Below are 13,790 nucleotides of genomic sequence, written 5' to 3'. Positions count from 1 at the left end.
CTGTCGTTGCGCACATCGGCATTAATCCAGCACATCCAGAGTGCACTGCATCTCCTTGCAGCTCTTAATTTCATAGAGGACTGTTGGACACGACCTGATGTATTGGAGCGACATCTCCTCAAGGTGACTACGGGCGCCTCAAACATTAGCTTTGGTTTGGTGGGGTTTGCTTCTTGTAGAAATGCAGCTCTGTAGCTGGTCATGAATGTGACCTTGCCCAGCTGCTGATGGGCATTAGCTGTTTTGCCTACCCTTTCCTCCCAGCTCCTGTGAAAGCCAGGCACCACTGGGCTCAGCACTGACTTGTACCTGGCTCCCAGCACCAATCACGAGGAGTCACCAGTGACATCTGTCTGTATGCCAACAGCACTCCACCTGTGAAGTAGAACAGGCCACTGTGCTCCACTCTTGTCCTCAACTTACCCCACCACTCCTTAAAAGACCTTCACAATAATTGTTTTCAGTGACAGGTTTAACATGAACTCTGAAAAAGTCAGGGCCTCCACTATGTTCTACAAGCAGAAGCACAGCAGGGTGTTCCCAAAAAGCCCATTTAAGAAAAGCCACATGTATCTTCCAAAATCACAGCTGTCAGAATTCATGTACTAAATCTGTGCTGTTGGTACAGTTCTCTCTTCTGTATACATCACGAAATTTTTGAACACTTGGAAAATATCTTTGCTAATTAAGTTTTTAAAATGGAGGCTCCATCTCTTTCTGACTTTCTAACCTTTCTCCCTTCATATCCAGTTTATTAAATGATCCTTTCTCCTATTGATGTCTTTTCTGCTGGGATCCAGAGCAGCCGGACAGCTGTGACTCCTGGCAATCCCAATGAGGGGACAACCAGTGTTACTGTGTCCTGTGACTTGGGCAGGAAGAACATTGAGCCATCACTCTAAAGATCAAAACTCCAGAAAAGATGGTCACAGAAGGAATTTCATTCTAGATTTGAGTAAGCACCTGAGCTGAGCCAAATCTCTTGAGTTTCACCCACTTGCTAGTGAAAACTTATTAACTTCAGATGTGAAGGTACAGAACTCTCACTTCATTTTTCTCCTTGCTTTAGTAAGCTGACACTCACCTCTACCCTAAAGCCAGGAAAGCATTCCCTGGGATTGTGCTGATTTAAATATTTGAAAGCTTTTGAAGAGAGAAAAGGGGGAGGGGGGGGGAAGCCGAGTATGCAGGCACATGGAGCATTTTAATGAGGTTGCTTCTAAGCTGATACCCCATACGTTTGCAGACCAGGCAAATGAATAACCTTCCCTTCACATTTGAAAAACTGCTTTTTAACCTATCTTAACTCTATGTTATTTCTGTGTATTTCACTAGGCACACAAACATCCCTAATCCCTAAACATCCCCTACTAGCTCACTTTCATATAATAATTAACAGCAGATTTGCAGAGCGCTTTCCAAAGTGAGGAATGAAATGGTGTCAGAATTTTCAACTGTCATCAAGGTCATATAAATTTTCTGAACCTGGTCAGCACTGAATAATATCCTTTTGACCGTGAGCATTTCTAATGGGATCCCACTTTGGCCATACTCTAAACTGGCTATGACTGGAAGAAAACAGACCTCACTGAATTTACAAACTGTAAAAATAGAAAAGTAATGATAAAGAGGGATCAGTAGATAGTCTGGGTGTAAGGCAGTGCGATACATTTCATGGAGACCAGTTTTGGGAGCGGGTTGGGGTACAGCAGTCACTTACAGGAGCACTGCAAGCAGAATTACAGAGGTACTTTTTCTTAAGAGAGAAAGGAAAATGGTTATCCATCAGGGACTTCTGCTGGCTTCCCGCCAGGTTTCCTTAATTTCCACTTCCACTCTTGAATAAAATTGGGAACAAAATAGACACCCCATTCTGGGAACGATCAGCAACTCTGGCAGTGGACAAGTGAACACGAACTCCCAGTGCGTCACCGAGACCTAAAAAGACTGCAAGACCATGGAGATACCTACAAACAAAAAATGACCACTAGAAGGAAAGAGGCTGTACCGCTGCTGCTTTGAAAGCTACCACTGCTAAACTGCATCTGAGTTTTATATTCCTAGTTCAGCAAGTGATGCTGGAAGACTGGAGAGGGTTTACAGAAAACTGTAAGTGATTAAAAGAATTATAACGTAGCCCAGAGAGCAGAGGTCAAGGAACTTCTCAAGAAAGAAAATTTAAGAGGACGATGTGATCACAAGCCTACACCTTGGTGGGAACCAGAAATTAAAAGCACCAATTGGATGCTTCAATCTAGCACTCAAAGTCAAAAAATATAACAAAACTATATGACTAAATCTAGACCAAAAAAAAAAAAAAGCGCCTAATTTTTTACAGTAAAAATAATTACCCTGCAATAACAATACAAAGGTTGTAGTTGATTGGATTTTCTTGAGCAGTGGCTTTGCTGAAAGACACGCTCAAAGCAGAAATAATTTTGAGAGTTCCTATGGTCTTTATTGTACTAGGTCAGACTGATCACAGTGATCTTTTCCAACCTGTAAACTCTGAATATATGCAGAACTTTATTATGCTATAATTCATCTGTACTAAATTAAGAGCTCAGAGAACAAGGCCTTTTTCAATCACAGTCCACCGAGATGGCTCACAGTCGTTGGCTTTTTAGGCTGCTGACTGACATGCTGCTTTATACCATCACGGAACAGTCTGGTCTAGTTTTCACTGAGATAAAAAGCAAACACAAAGGTGAAACACATGCAAAAAACCCCAAAAGATAGCTGCTGCTTTACAAGAAGAGCCTGATTTGCATTTTCAATGTTTGGAATCATATGTAGAATGCTGAAACACAAAAATATAGTTTCCAACAAAATGATTCTACAGCCATATTGATACATTGGCAGGTGAATGGGTTGAGATACTAATTTTGTCTTAGAATCTACTTGCCGTTAGTCATAACTCAGAAAAAAGATGTTACCATTAGTTACCTTAATTTCATTTCCTTACCCATGTCACCTCTGGCTTCTCTCCTGATGCAGGCAAAGAGCAGTGTTACCTCTGGATCCCAAAGCAGAGGCATGCCAGAGTGCTATGCCACCAGAGGTGCAAATGCTAAGGTGCAAAAGCCCAGGCAGAGGGGCACCCTATCAAACCGCTCTGCTGCACTGACCAGAGCTGGGCCGTTCACTGGCAATATGCTGTGAGTATAATCAGGCAATAAAAAGCCACCTCTTATGTTTTATGTGACACTGGAATTTAACCACTAATTTGGAAGCTGATTGAAAAGGCAAAACAACATCAAATTAGGAATATAAGTGGCCTGTCTGCTGTTGTTCACCATCTCCTCTAGCAGCTGGTGAGATGGGCCCATGGAGATCTATCTGCTCAGCCCACTGGACATCTGTGAGCACTACCGATTTCCTGCATGTAGATGTACACCTGGGTCACGCCCCAACATCTATGCTTCAGACTAGGTGCACACCACCTCTCTTCCTTCCCCTTCCCTTTCTTATTCTCCTTCAGTTTCACAAAAAAACAAAAGACAAAGAGACATGCTCCAAACAGAAACTGTGGAAAGTCTGAAGGTCAACGGCTGGAGCACCAAAGTCCTCGCTTGAAGATTGTAGAGAAGTTTTGGTACACAGAAAGTGAGTTCCTTCAGAGGAATTTAAACTGGAAGCTCCTCCATAGGGTGGACCAAATGCATTGCAAGCTCTCATGGCCACAATGTCTAAATCACACTTGCTGAGGCCATTCAGCTCAAGGGAAAAGACTGAATCTAGTAACACTGTAAACTCCCAAGCTGCACATAGGGTAGGTGCAGGGACATGCAACAACTGTTTCAGTAGATTTCTCTGTTCCTGTTGTGTTGAACCATTTGCTAACACAGACAGATCAGCAGGTTTCAAAACAGTCCACTGAAATACAGGAAGAGCAACAAATAATATACTTACTTAAAAAGTTCGTTCCTCATTATAGCTCTATTTGTTTGCGGGTCGATTGCGTAGACCATAAGGTCAGACTTGGTGTAATCCTCTTCAGAGTACCCATCCCCAAACCTCCGCGCACCAATGGATTCCACCACGACCGTCGCACCAGGAATCTGATCTTGGACATAGCGCTCCAAAATCCTAAAGATGAGATGGAGTCAGAAAGCTGCAGTGATTTATTTGTGCTGATCAAGACTGAAAACAGCCCAAACAAGATACTACTAGACAAAAACCACAGGCTTAGAAGTAGGGTAAACTTCAGAGCACTTTTAAAAAAAAATTCTGCTCCAATATAATCTCTTAAAGGCTGAATTCTTGGAAAAAGCTTAGCAGTGTTAGGAGAGGTCATCAGAAATAGTGTCTTTAAGTCTTTGTATTTATGACATCAGTTGAGTTTTAAGTGGCTCCTGGGAAACACCATCTCTATTTCACCAAAAAAACCCCCTGTCATTCTTTTATTAAGCTATAAGATTTCAGAAGTCTTCAATTCCAGCCTTCCACAGCGTGCATACAAAAAATTTTCATCCACAGAAACAACTACTTCAACCATTTTTGTTGGGGTATTTCATCTGGCCCTCCAACACAGCACAACATACCAGGTGCCAGAATGTCTGCTACTCCAAAAGGCACGAGCAAGTTCTACAGCCATCAGAAAGTTGGAATATTGAGCTGACGTGTTTACCACAGGCAAAAAATAAAATGAACTGCAGAAGTTCTACAAGCAGAAGAAAGATAGGTTGATAAAATTCAGCAGCAGCTATGCCTGAAATAACAAGGGCGTAACAACAATAAACCAAACCAAATCTGTTCTTTTTCCAAAGAGAAGGATTCATTACGAACTGCCAGGGCACAGAATGACATACTCTGCAGATATGTATATGAATCACAATGTGTCAATACACAAGATAAATGCAATTCTGGGGAATTAAAATTTATTAGAGAAGATGACATTTACTTGCAATTTTATTAATTCTTGTCATGTGACATTTTATTACTGAATAATCTTTCCTTTTTTTTTTTTGGACAACTGAATGTCTGCAGACATCTTAGTATCTGCTTTTGGAAGACATTGTTCCAAATTCTAAAGGACTTCACTGGGCACCTGAGACGTTTTGGCACAGATAGCAAGCACACCTGTACCTCAGCTACGGAGTTTATGGGAAGTTACAAGCGTAACTCAGTACTGCTCTAACAAGCTGCTTTAGAAAGGACAAGACCTTAATGAAGTTTTAAAAAACCACATTCTTTTCCTTCCTCCTTGTCTGGTCCACTACTTTAGTGAAATTTGCTGAGTTCCTGTAGCAGACTGCTCCTCTCTATCTGCTTCACTGTGCACCCAATGAAAGAAGTTTTAGAAGGATTACAGCTCAGCTGGATGCCCTTCAAATTCTGTACGCAACAGGGAGAACTGGTACTCCCATCAGGTCCGTAGCTGGGGCTGACAGCCAAGACGGTGGGGACCCCAGCTCTCATAAGAATGGATGGAGCCAGAAGGAAAATTGAAAGCTGTCCAGATGTTGCCATCAGAAGAGCTTTATCCACAGCTGTTGGGCAAGGACAGAATACATGTCAGAGAAAACGGGAAACACGTCTTTGCAAACAGATTTGCTCATGGCATGATGTTTCCAAACTGGGACCGAGAAGGGTTCAGTTAAAATCCATATAAACAAAGGCATAAAAGCAAGCATCATCAATACTGTATATAAGGGCAAAGAAGCACTGAGAACTAAACAAGCTGGACGTCTAAACACTCCATCAGAACTATGAGTTATGGGAAAATACAAGATGTTCTGGGCTAATTTATGTGATCGGAATATCAAATCAAAAAGCAATAGCTGAGTTAGGAGGCAAAAGCAAGGGAAGGAGTTGAAACATGCTGCCCGATATATCAAGGATGCTCTAGGGTGCAGAGGAAGACGAATCTCATAAAAAAGAACATCAATGGCTTTAGGAAGTCACTTTTTGCTTTAAATAGTTGCTGAGGTTACATTTTGCTGTTTGCTTTTTTCCTGACACAAGATTTCCAAAGTAAAGTAATGCTGTCAAAGCAGTATCACCATCTCGTAATTTTTCAAGACCGCTGATTCACATTTATCCACCCAGTTTCTCTGCTCTTTGTGTGAAAGTTTAGTGTACCCTTAAAATACAAGCTTTTCTGTAAAATTTTGAAAAATCCAAGTCTGTCAGACCCAGGTCCTATCCTAGCGCTGAATATCTACTCTTAGTGCAGAGCCATTTTTGTAGGGAAAATAAAAATATAGATTGTCTGACACATTGCTAGTTGACTGGCATCCTCTAAACAAGCACTTCCGTTGTTTGCAGATATGGTAAACTCTACTCATCTCTGCTTCTGGCACGCACTTAACTGGCAGCTAGGGTGATAACCTGTCACAGACACCTCAGTAACAATAATTGTCCAAGGTAAAACTTGACAGAACAAATCTGGGATAGGTAGATTACTATAAAAAAACCCCTCCAAACATTATGTGAATGTAAATGACTAAAAGAAACCACAACTGTCTTCCGAATGGTGTTTTGCACAAGGATTCAGATAGACCAAATATGTAAAAGATTTTTTTCCCTAATTAGTATACAATCCTCTTCTGTTGCTGCAGGGGGGGGATGCTTTTGTTTCCTTGCACAGAACTATGATTTCACCCAAGACAGAAATGCCCTGTAAGGCTGGAAGGTTAGAGAGTCACTTCTAGCAGAACTGGTAACAACATTCCCTTTTCTCAGAAATTCCTGGCGTGGCTTCTGCTGGAATTCATTGCCTTTGAGAATATCTTTGTCTAAAATATGATTAGAATTGAAGAACAAATAGCATACTACTATCTATGAGCAAGAGGTACACTGCAGCCACTGGCTTTAACAGACATTACAAGAAACACCACAAAGTATAACGGAATGACAGTAGTATTTCATCTGAAACACACAAACTGCACATTCAGGTTGAAATATGTAATAAAAATGCACTGAAGACTGAAAAGTAGCAATTAGAGAATGGCACTTAAAAATAGGGCAGTACCCTGTAGAGTTATTTTAAAAGTCACTCAGCTGAGCTTGTGAGGCTGAAAACACTGTAGTGTTTTAAAACTGCTGAAAGTGGCCACCTGCTTGGCCATACTACCCACAAGAACCAATTTTTAAGTAACAGTAGCATCTGCAGTTTTACTGTATGCATCAGCAGAACTTAGCTTAAAATTAGTTTGTCACTTGTCAACGCAATGGGGATCATTAGCATCCTCCCAACAGTGGTGTAGTGAGCAGCAGAACCAGCAACTTAACAGGCAATGTTAAGACCTTCCTACTGCTCTAACTCCATTTAGCTCTGCAGACATAATATAACGAACAGAAACGCCTCCCAGTGTATCTTCACTACCATCACTTTCCCAATGCCCACCAGTGAAATGAAACACAGGACAAGAGGATTTTCACTGTCATTGAGGACATAATGTGGCCCTAAATATCCTGAAAACTCAGAGATTATTTTTTTCATCTTTAGAAGTGAAAGAAATGGAAAGGCAAAAAAATAAAGGGATGTTGGTTTGTTGGTTGATGGCGTTCAGCTTTCCAGAACACTTCTGAAACCAGCAGACCAAACCCCAAAATCCAGGATAAGGCACCACGTTCCTGGGCCACACTGAGCACTACGCCCATGAGCTGCTGTGCGCACCTTAGACATCACGCTGCATGGCAGGGTTGAGGTTGCTGCACCCCGTTACATGCAGAGAAGACCCTGCTGAGCACAGGGCTAAACTAAGGGGCGCACCCTGGCATCGTTGCATCGCGCTGCATTCTCCCCATAGCTGCACAAATCCAGCATGCCAGATGTGTGCCCCAGGATGGGAGAGATTGTGCTCCTGGGAGAGATGCAAAGGACCACTTGGAAGCTTCTTTGGAAACTCATGTGAAAGTTCACACGAGCCAGTTAATTCACCTCAAAATACAAGATACAGAATCAGCCGCATGAGAGCCCAGAAGCAATGGCAACTCAACTAGACTAACACTCACTGTGTAAGACTTGGTAAGTCAGCAGCAAGGATTAACGACCCTCCATTGTCCCTGGCAGAGAAGATAGATGACACGGCTCCAAAGAGCACAGCTACGTTCCAGTAGCTTCATATCCTTGAGCCGAATTGCTAAGCTGTATGCATATCCTCTGAATCAGCACACAAACAAAAGAAACAATTCAATCTGCAGAACATTTTAAATCCTCACCAGTACCTGAATTTAATCACTGCCCAATTGTCTTAGCAGAAAATTCTATGGGGAGAAAAAATGTATCAGTTCTCTAGTAATTTGATAGCCTTTTATGTTCCTGGAGCCCATAAAAATATTTAAAGAAATTTAAAAAAAAAAAAAGAATCCAGCCTTTCTCTCAGGGCACTGAAATAACTGGTACCATAGACTTGGAGCTACAAGGGTTGAAGCCTATATATCCTGCGTAACTTTTGCCTTCTCCACTGAAAATTCTAGCTCTGAAAATAATTTAGTAATAATAATAAATTAATATTCTAGGTATTTGAAAATGTAAGCAAATTTGGCAGCAATACACAGGTGAGAGCATTCAGCTCTGTCGGTACACATCAATACAGACTTTTCATGTGTTTCATTTAACCCAAGTACACTCCCTCAATTTTGCTCAACTTCAGACAAATTCTGGCTGTGTTGAGTTTTTGCAAGGTTAATAACTGACAACTAAACCGCTGGATTTTCAGCTGTACTTTCACAAAGAGGTAAGGACCAATTCCAGCCCCTCCTGTGCGATAGCTCTGGGGGGGGTGATGATGCACTTGGGCCCCAGCTCCCAGATGCCTCATTACGACACAAGTACAGCACAGGGCAGGTTATACAACTTCTGTGGCCTCTGAAGAGGCACTGAGCTGCTTTGGAGCTGCCCACACAACTCAAGAAACTCTTACTAGGCAGCTAAGGCAGCCTGTTTTGTGCTGTGATGTAGAATAAAAAAGCCAGAACTGGGGTTTATTTCAAGCCTAAGACTATTCCTTCTTTATAAAACAAGATTATTTCTACTTTTATATCACATGCAAGGCATGTATCTAGCAGGAAGGAGCACCACTGAGCCAATTTACTCTGCATATAACAATATCTAAATTATTTAGAAAACAACCCAGAGACAATGTCTTTATACCTACTTACCCTAATCCTATAAAAGCATATTGGATTGCACACCATAACGGAAATTTGCTTTCTTACATATCGTTAGTTTCTTTTCTTCTTTTTGTGCTCATCATGTATAATCCTGCCCTCCAAAAAACCTACATGAATTCCAGCTATTTATTTCAGTATAATTTTTCCCAGTTGCAGAAGAAATATTACGCTACAGTCACCCAAAGAGTAATAGAGAGAGACATCTTGACTTTGACCCAGAAGACAGGTCTTCAGATCTCAGCACAAAAGGGTTTTTATTGCAATAGTAAGCAATTTCAGAATAAAGCAGAAGTTTACAGCTTTATCTGAGAAGCCACGCACTGCATTACAGCACTTCAGAGAAAATATGTTAACAGAACAACGTTTGGTATTTTGGAGCAGAGCAGGGAGAAGGACATTGCTGAACCAGAGCTTCCCAGCTGGCGGTGCAAGTAGCAAGTGGAAAAGTTGGACTTGAATAAGCTTTGGTCTCTATTACCTAACTTAATAAAGGTATCCTCCTGTTATTAATCATCCTGATTACAGTGGAGGGAGGCTAAGATCAGCTAAGAAAAGGAATAGGCTCTGTTAAGCACTGTACACAAAGAGAGAACTACAGGACATTCGTTCTCCAAGCAAAGCCAAATAAACGTAGGGTGGATAGGAAATACGATGCAGCCAGTTGGTGGCAAATGTCCCGCTAATCTCATTATTTATATATTCACTAATTTTGCATTTTAATTTAGAATGAAACAAGACAGTGCAAAAAAGTGAAAGGTAAAAGGGCAGAGGGGAGGTGGACTGAGGCCAGAAGTAAAATGAACCCGTATAACAGCATCAGAGAGCACTGAGGCAAAGAGCAAGGCAGCAACAGCAGTACCTGTGGCTAAAGAACTTCTAGTAATGGGGAGAAAAAGTAGTGCTGGCTGTGAGGAGTGCTTAGTGGCAAGTTCACTGCCACCACACCAATATGCAAAAACGCCAGTCACCTGTAATTAAGCTTAATTCAGTAATCACATGGCAAAAATCATAAGGCAAGCAAAGGAATGGTACTTATCCTATGGGAAAACTAATGAGTCTGAGTGATTTATATACTGCAACTACATTCAGCAGGAGAGGGACACTCATTTCTACCAATTCACAGACTGAGGAGAAGAAAAAACACTGGTGGACTAAGGTTGACTATTTTAATACAGTCAAAAGTGCTTTCAGAGGCGCTGCATTTCCAAACAAGCACCTCAAAGGTAGTCTATTCAAGGAGTAGTTGTGTCCAGCTTTACTATAGGTACCAGGAGTGCTGCAATCCCAGTGATGCTTCATAACATTTCACTTCATTACACAGAGACACATCTTGATAACTACGCTACATTTCAGAGGCATTCAGTCATCCTCCTGATTACTGAACATACCAACATCCTAATAAAATAAAGGAGGAACAAAGAAATAAAGCACAATATACACAAGCGCCACGTAAAGCACTCACGTCAGCTGTCCCTTTTAAATGCCACCGACTTGGAGACCTGAAAACACCACTTGCTACATTGTCAACAGCAAAACACAACTGAAAGGAAATCATCCGTGTTCTGAAACATTTCCCTAAAGAAAAGGCTGTGCATCCCAGCTCCTATATATAAAATCTATTCTCTCATATACCATCGTTATACATAAAATTATTTATGATGTACAATGTACTTGTGTTGTATATGACGATATATATTTTGTAGCAATGTGCGTATACTATAGTATATATGATGACTTTTAAGTGGATCACCGTTTCTATGCAGCAAAGTGGAGCAGACACTCCTTTGAGAAATGATGGCAGTCAACTTTACGTATGTGAACCATGAAGTTAGCAGGCTGAACATTCATATTCCGAAACACTCAGTATATCTTCAAGGATCAGCATTTGGATTTTCTAGTAAAAAACTGCCTGGTCACTTAGAGGTTCGAGTGTGGATTCTCTTTAACTATGGAACAGCCCCATTCTTTTATAAGCATTAAGGCATTAAAGGATTGCAGCCTGTAACAGGCCAAAATACACATGGAGAAAAGTTCCCTGGAATTATCATGTGTTATTTCCAGTAATTCTGTCTTGGAAAGTAGGGAATGACCTCTATTAAGGTACACACGATACTCATGAGCATCCAGAAGACAAATCAAGTGTAGATCTAAGAGCATCTGCACTTGGATGCCACTGCCAGAGGCAGGTCTGGCCAGAAGGCTGCATGCACCTACATTCCACTCAGAGAGTGAAAAATGCTAGAGCGACGCAAAGAGAAGGCAGGCTGAAAAGCCCACGATATGCAACTAGTGAAGCATTTTGGGACCTCTGACTTTGCACCATGACTTATCTGTTATGAAGTCAAAATACGAAAAAAAGGAATCACCACCAAGAACACACTGAAAATACAGGAGACTACAGAAACTTGTTGATGTGGGAAGTCAAGATGTCAGTGTTCAAATATTTATACTTATTACATACTTTATTATTAACTAATAAAGCAGCTATCTATTATTGTGTCTATGCCCATTTATTAGCAGTATGAGGTGATTCCATCAGACCCTCTTTTCCAATGAAAGATGCCTAAACCATCACTGGGAGATTTTCTTCATATGGACAGAAGAGAAACACCATTCTTTCCAGGCTCACTTTTCACTGCAGGGAGGAAAGAACAACATGGGACACTTTGTATGATTTTTGAAAGTGAGGAAACAATCCTCATACCGTTCTTTAACAACTCCAGAGCAGTCAAAGTGCAGCTAAATGTTTTCTTCACCCACCTGATTGACTCAGAAAGCACATAAAACGCAAGAAGTGTTAATGGGGAGAATGATGCCCAAATGGTTTTGGCTAGCTCTAGTTCAGGAAAAAAAACAGCTTTCCCTAAGCAATATTATCTCCTTTTTGTAGGGGCTGTATGGCAAAACCAGCCTTCCAAGAGGAATGTCAATGGAGTATTTCATCAAAGAATTCATTTTGAGCCACTCCATAATAGCATTTCAGAGAAAGTGATTTGCCATCTATAGAAGTGCTTACAGAGAAATTTAATTCACGAGACATTTCTATTAACCTATAGGATGAGAGAAACACAGGTGTCTATTGGCAATATGGCATATCTGACCTCAGCTAGAGGTTTAAGTTGCAGTCACCTGAAAACCAAAGAACTAAATAAACATGAAGTTGGCCGTTTTGTTCCAGTTGAAATGCTGTTCCTTGCCCAAGGAGTCAGCACTCACAAACATTGTCATGTTTAAAGAACACTGTGTCATCTGCCTTGACCAAGTTTTCTGAAGATGAGGAACACACAGAGTTCACCACTAAGCCTCACTCCATTTTCTGTCACCTTCTGTAGCAGATGTAAATGGACCTATCTGAACAGATGTAATTAAAGTGTGTGACAGAAACAGCAATTCTGACATTGATGTGCAGTCCAGAGGATATGAAAAGCTTGTTGATCAAATTAAAGCGGTTGGAGGAAAACCGAGGTGCTTACTGAATGACTGCAAAGGATCACGACACTATCAGAAACGTCAGCTGAAGACATACCCATTGTATCCCTCAAAAAGCCCAAACTCCTAAGCCAAGTAGTGATGTTTAAAATATTTTTACTATAGCATGTTTTCTTTATTTGGACCATTAACCAACCTACATCTCAGGGCTATGCTGAGTAAGCCTTTCCAGTGTGGATGAACTGAATTATGTATTTCTTAATACATTGTGTCCACTCTCTAGTGGAAATTACAGGCAGCTGGGGAGAATCTGTGTAACTTGTTCTCCAAATTTGTTTAAATAATTATTTATTTTATTATGAAAAATCAGTATATTTCAAAAATGACCCAACTACTTACTTCCCTAACATTCCCCACCACCAAGTATCGCAATTGGTGGTTAAATGTTGTATTTTCAGAGATTAATATTTACTATCACTCCAGTGCCAAAATGAGAGGAGAAAGAGCCGAATAACCTCTGTAGTGACTAATTTAGATTCAGTCTTTTTATCTGTTAATGAATTATACAAAGTGTTCTAATTTTATAAATTAGTGCATTATTTGAAATGGCTCAGAAACCTCTTTGGGCAAAAAGTACCTTAGCCTGAGAAGGTCTCCAAATTATTTGGTTTCCTTTCGCCTGTGGTTATCTCTTCTGTACAGCTCATGAAAAAATCACAAATTCCTACTATTATGTTTTTATGTTTGGGCTAAATCAGAACTAATTCTGTTTTAGTGCTTTAACTTTTCAGTTAAGTCTCCTCTAACTAACGGCACTTTCTGAAACAGCAGCATGTTTTTCCAGACAGTGACTGCTTCTAGCAGTGATAAGGCCTGATGTTATAGTTCGTACCAAGGAATGGGATGCAGAGAGGCCCTTGCTTATACTTGTTCTTGTAGCGACCAAGGTCACTGCTAAATCTTGTACTCCATGTTGGGGTGCCGGGAGTGAAAACAGTTGCAAGCACATAAAAGGTCGCACCTGCAGGGAGGAGCGAACAGGACGGGTGACCCAAACCTGACCCACAGAGTATTCCATCCCATATACGTCATATTCAGTATAAAGCTGAGAGATCACGAGGGTCTCTCTCTCTTCTTTGATGGTCGACATCTGAGGAGGACTCTGTCTGTTCTTCTGTCGTCGATCCCGATCCGTACATCCCTGAATCCAGTGCCTGAGTCCAGCTCCTGCATCTCAT

General features: G+C 41.0%; 1 protein-coding gene across 2 annotated transcripts in view; it reads right to left on the bottom strand.

Moving 5' to 3' along the window:
• Nucleotides 1-13,790, bottom strand: part of PCDH15 (protocadherin related 15) — a 367,987-nt gene that overhangs the window by 28,202 nt on the left and 325,995 nt on the right. For both annotated transcript variants that reach the window (XM_086467277.1, XM_086467276.1), the window contains one exon: nucleotides 3,913-4,089. In XM_086467277.1, coding sequence (XP_086323403.1) covers nucleotides 3,913-4,089 — 177 coding nt within the window. The remainder of the gene's footprint in view (nucleotides 1-3,912; nucleotides 4,090-13,790) is intronic.

This window comes from Leptosomus discolor, chromosome 6 (genome assembly GCF_034619465.1).
Source record: "Leptosomus discolor isolate bLepDis1 chromosome 6, bLepDis1.hap2, whole genome shotgun sequence".
In the NCBI taxonomy this organism is placed as follows: Eukaryota; Metazoa; Chordata; class Aves; order Leptosomiformes; family Leptosomidae; genus Leptosomus; species Leptosomus discolor.
This window is presented reverse-complemented; position numbering and strand designations above follow the sequence as displayed.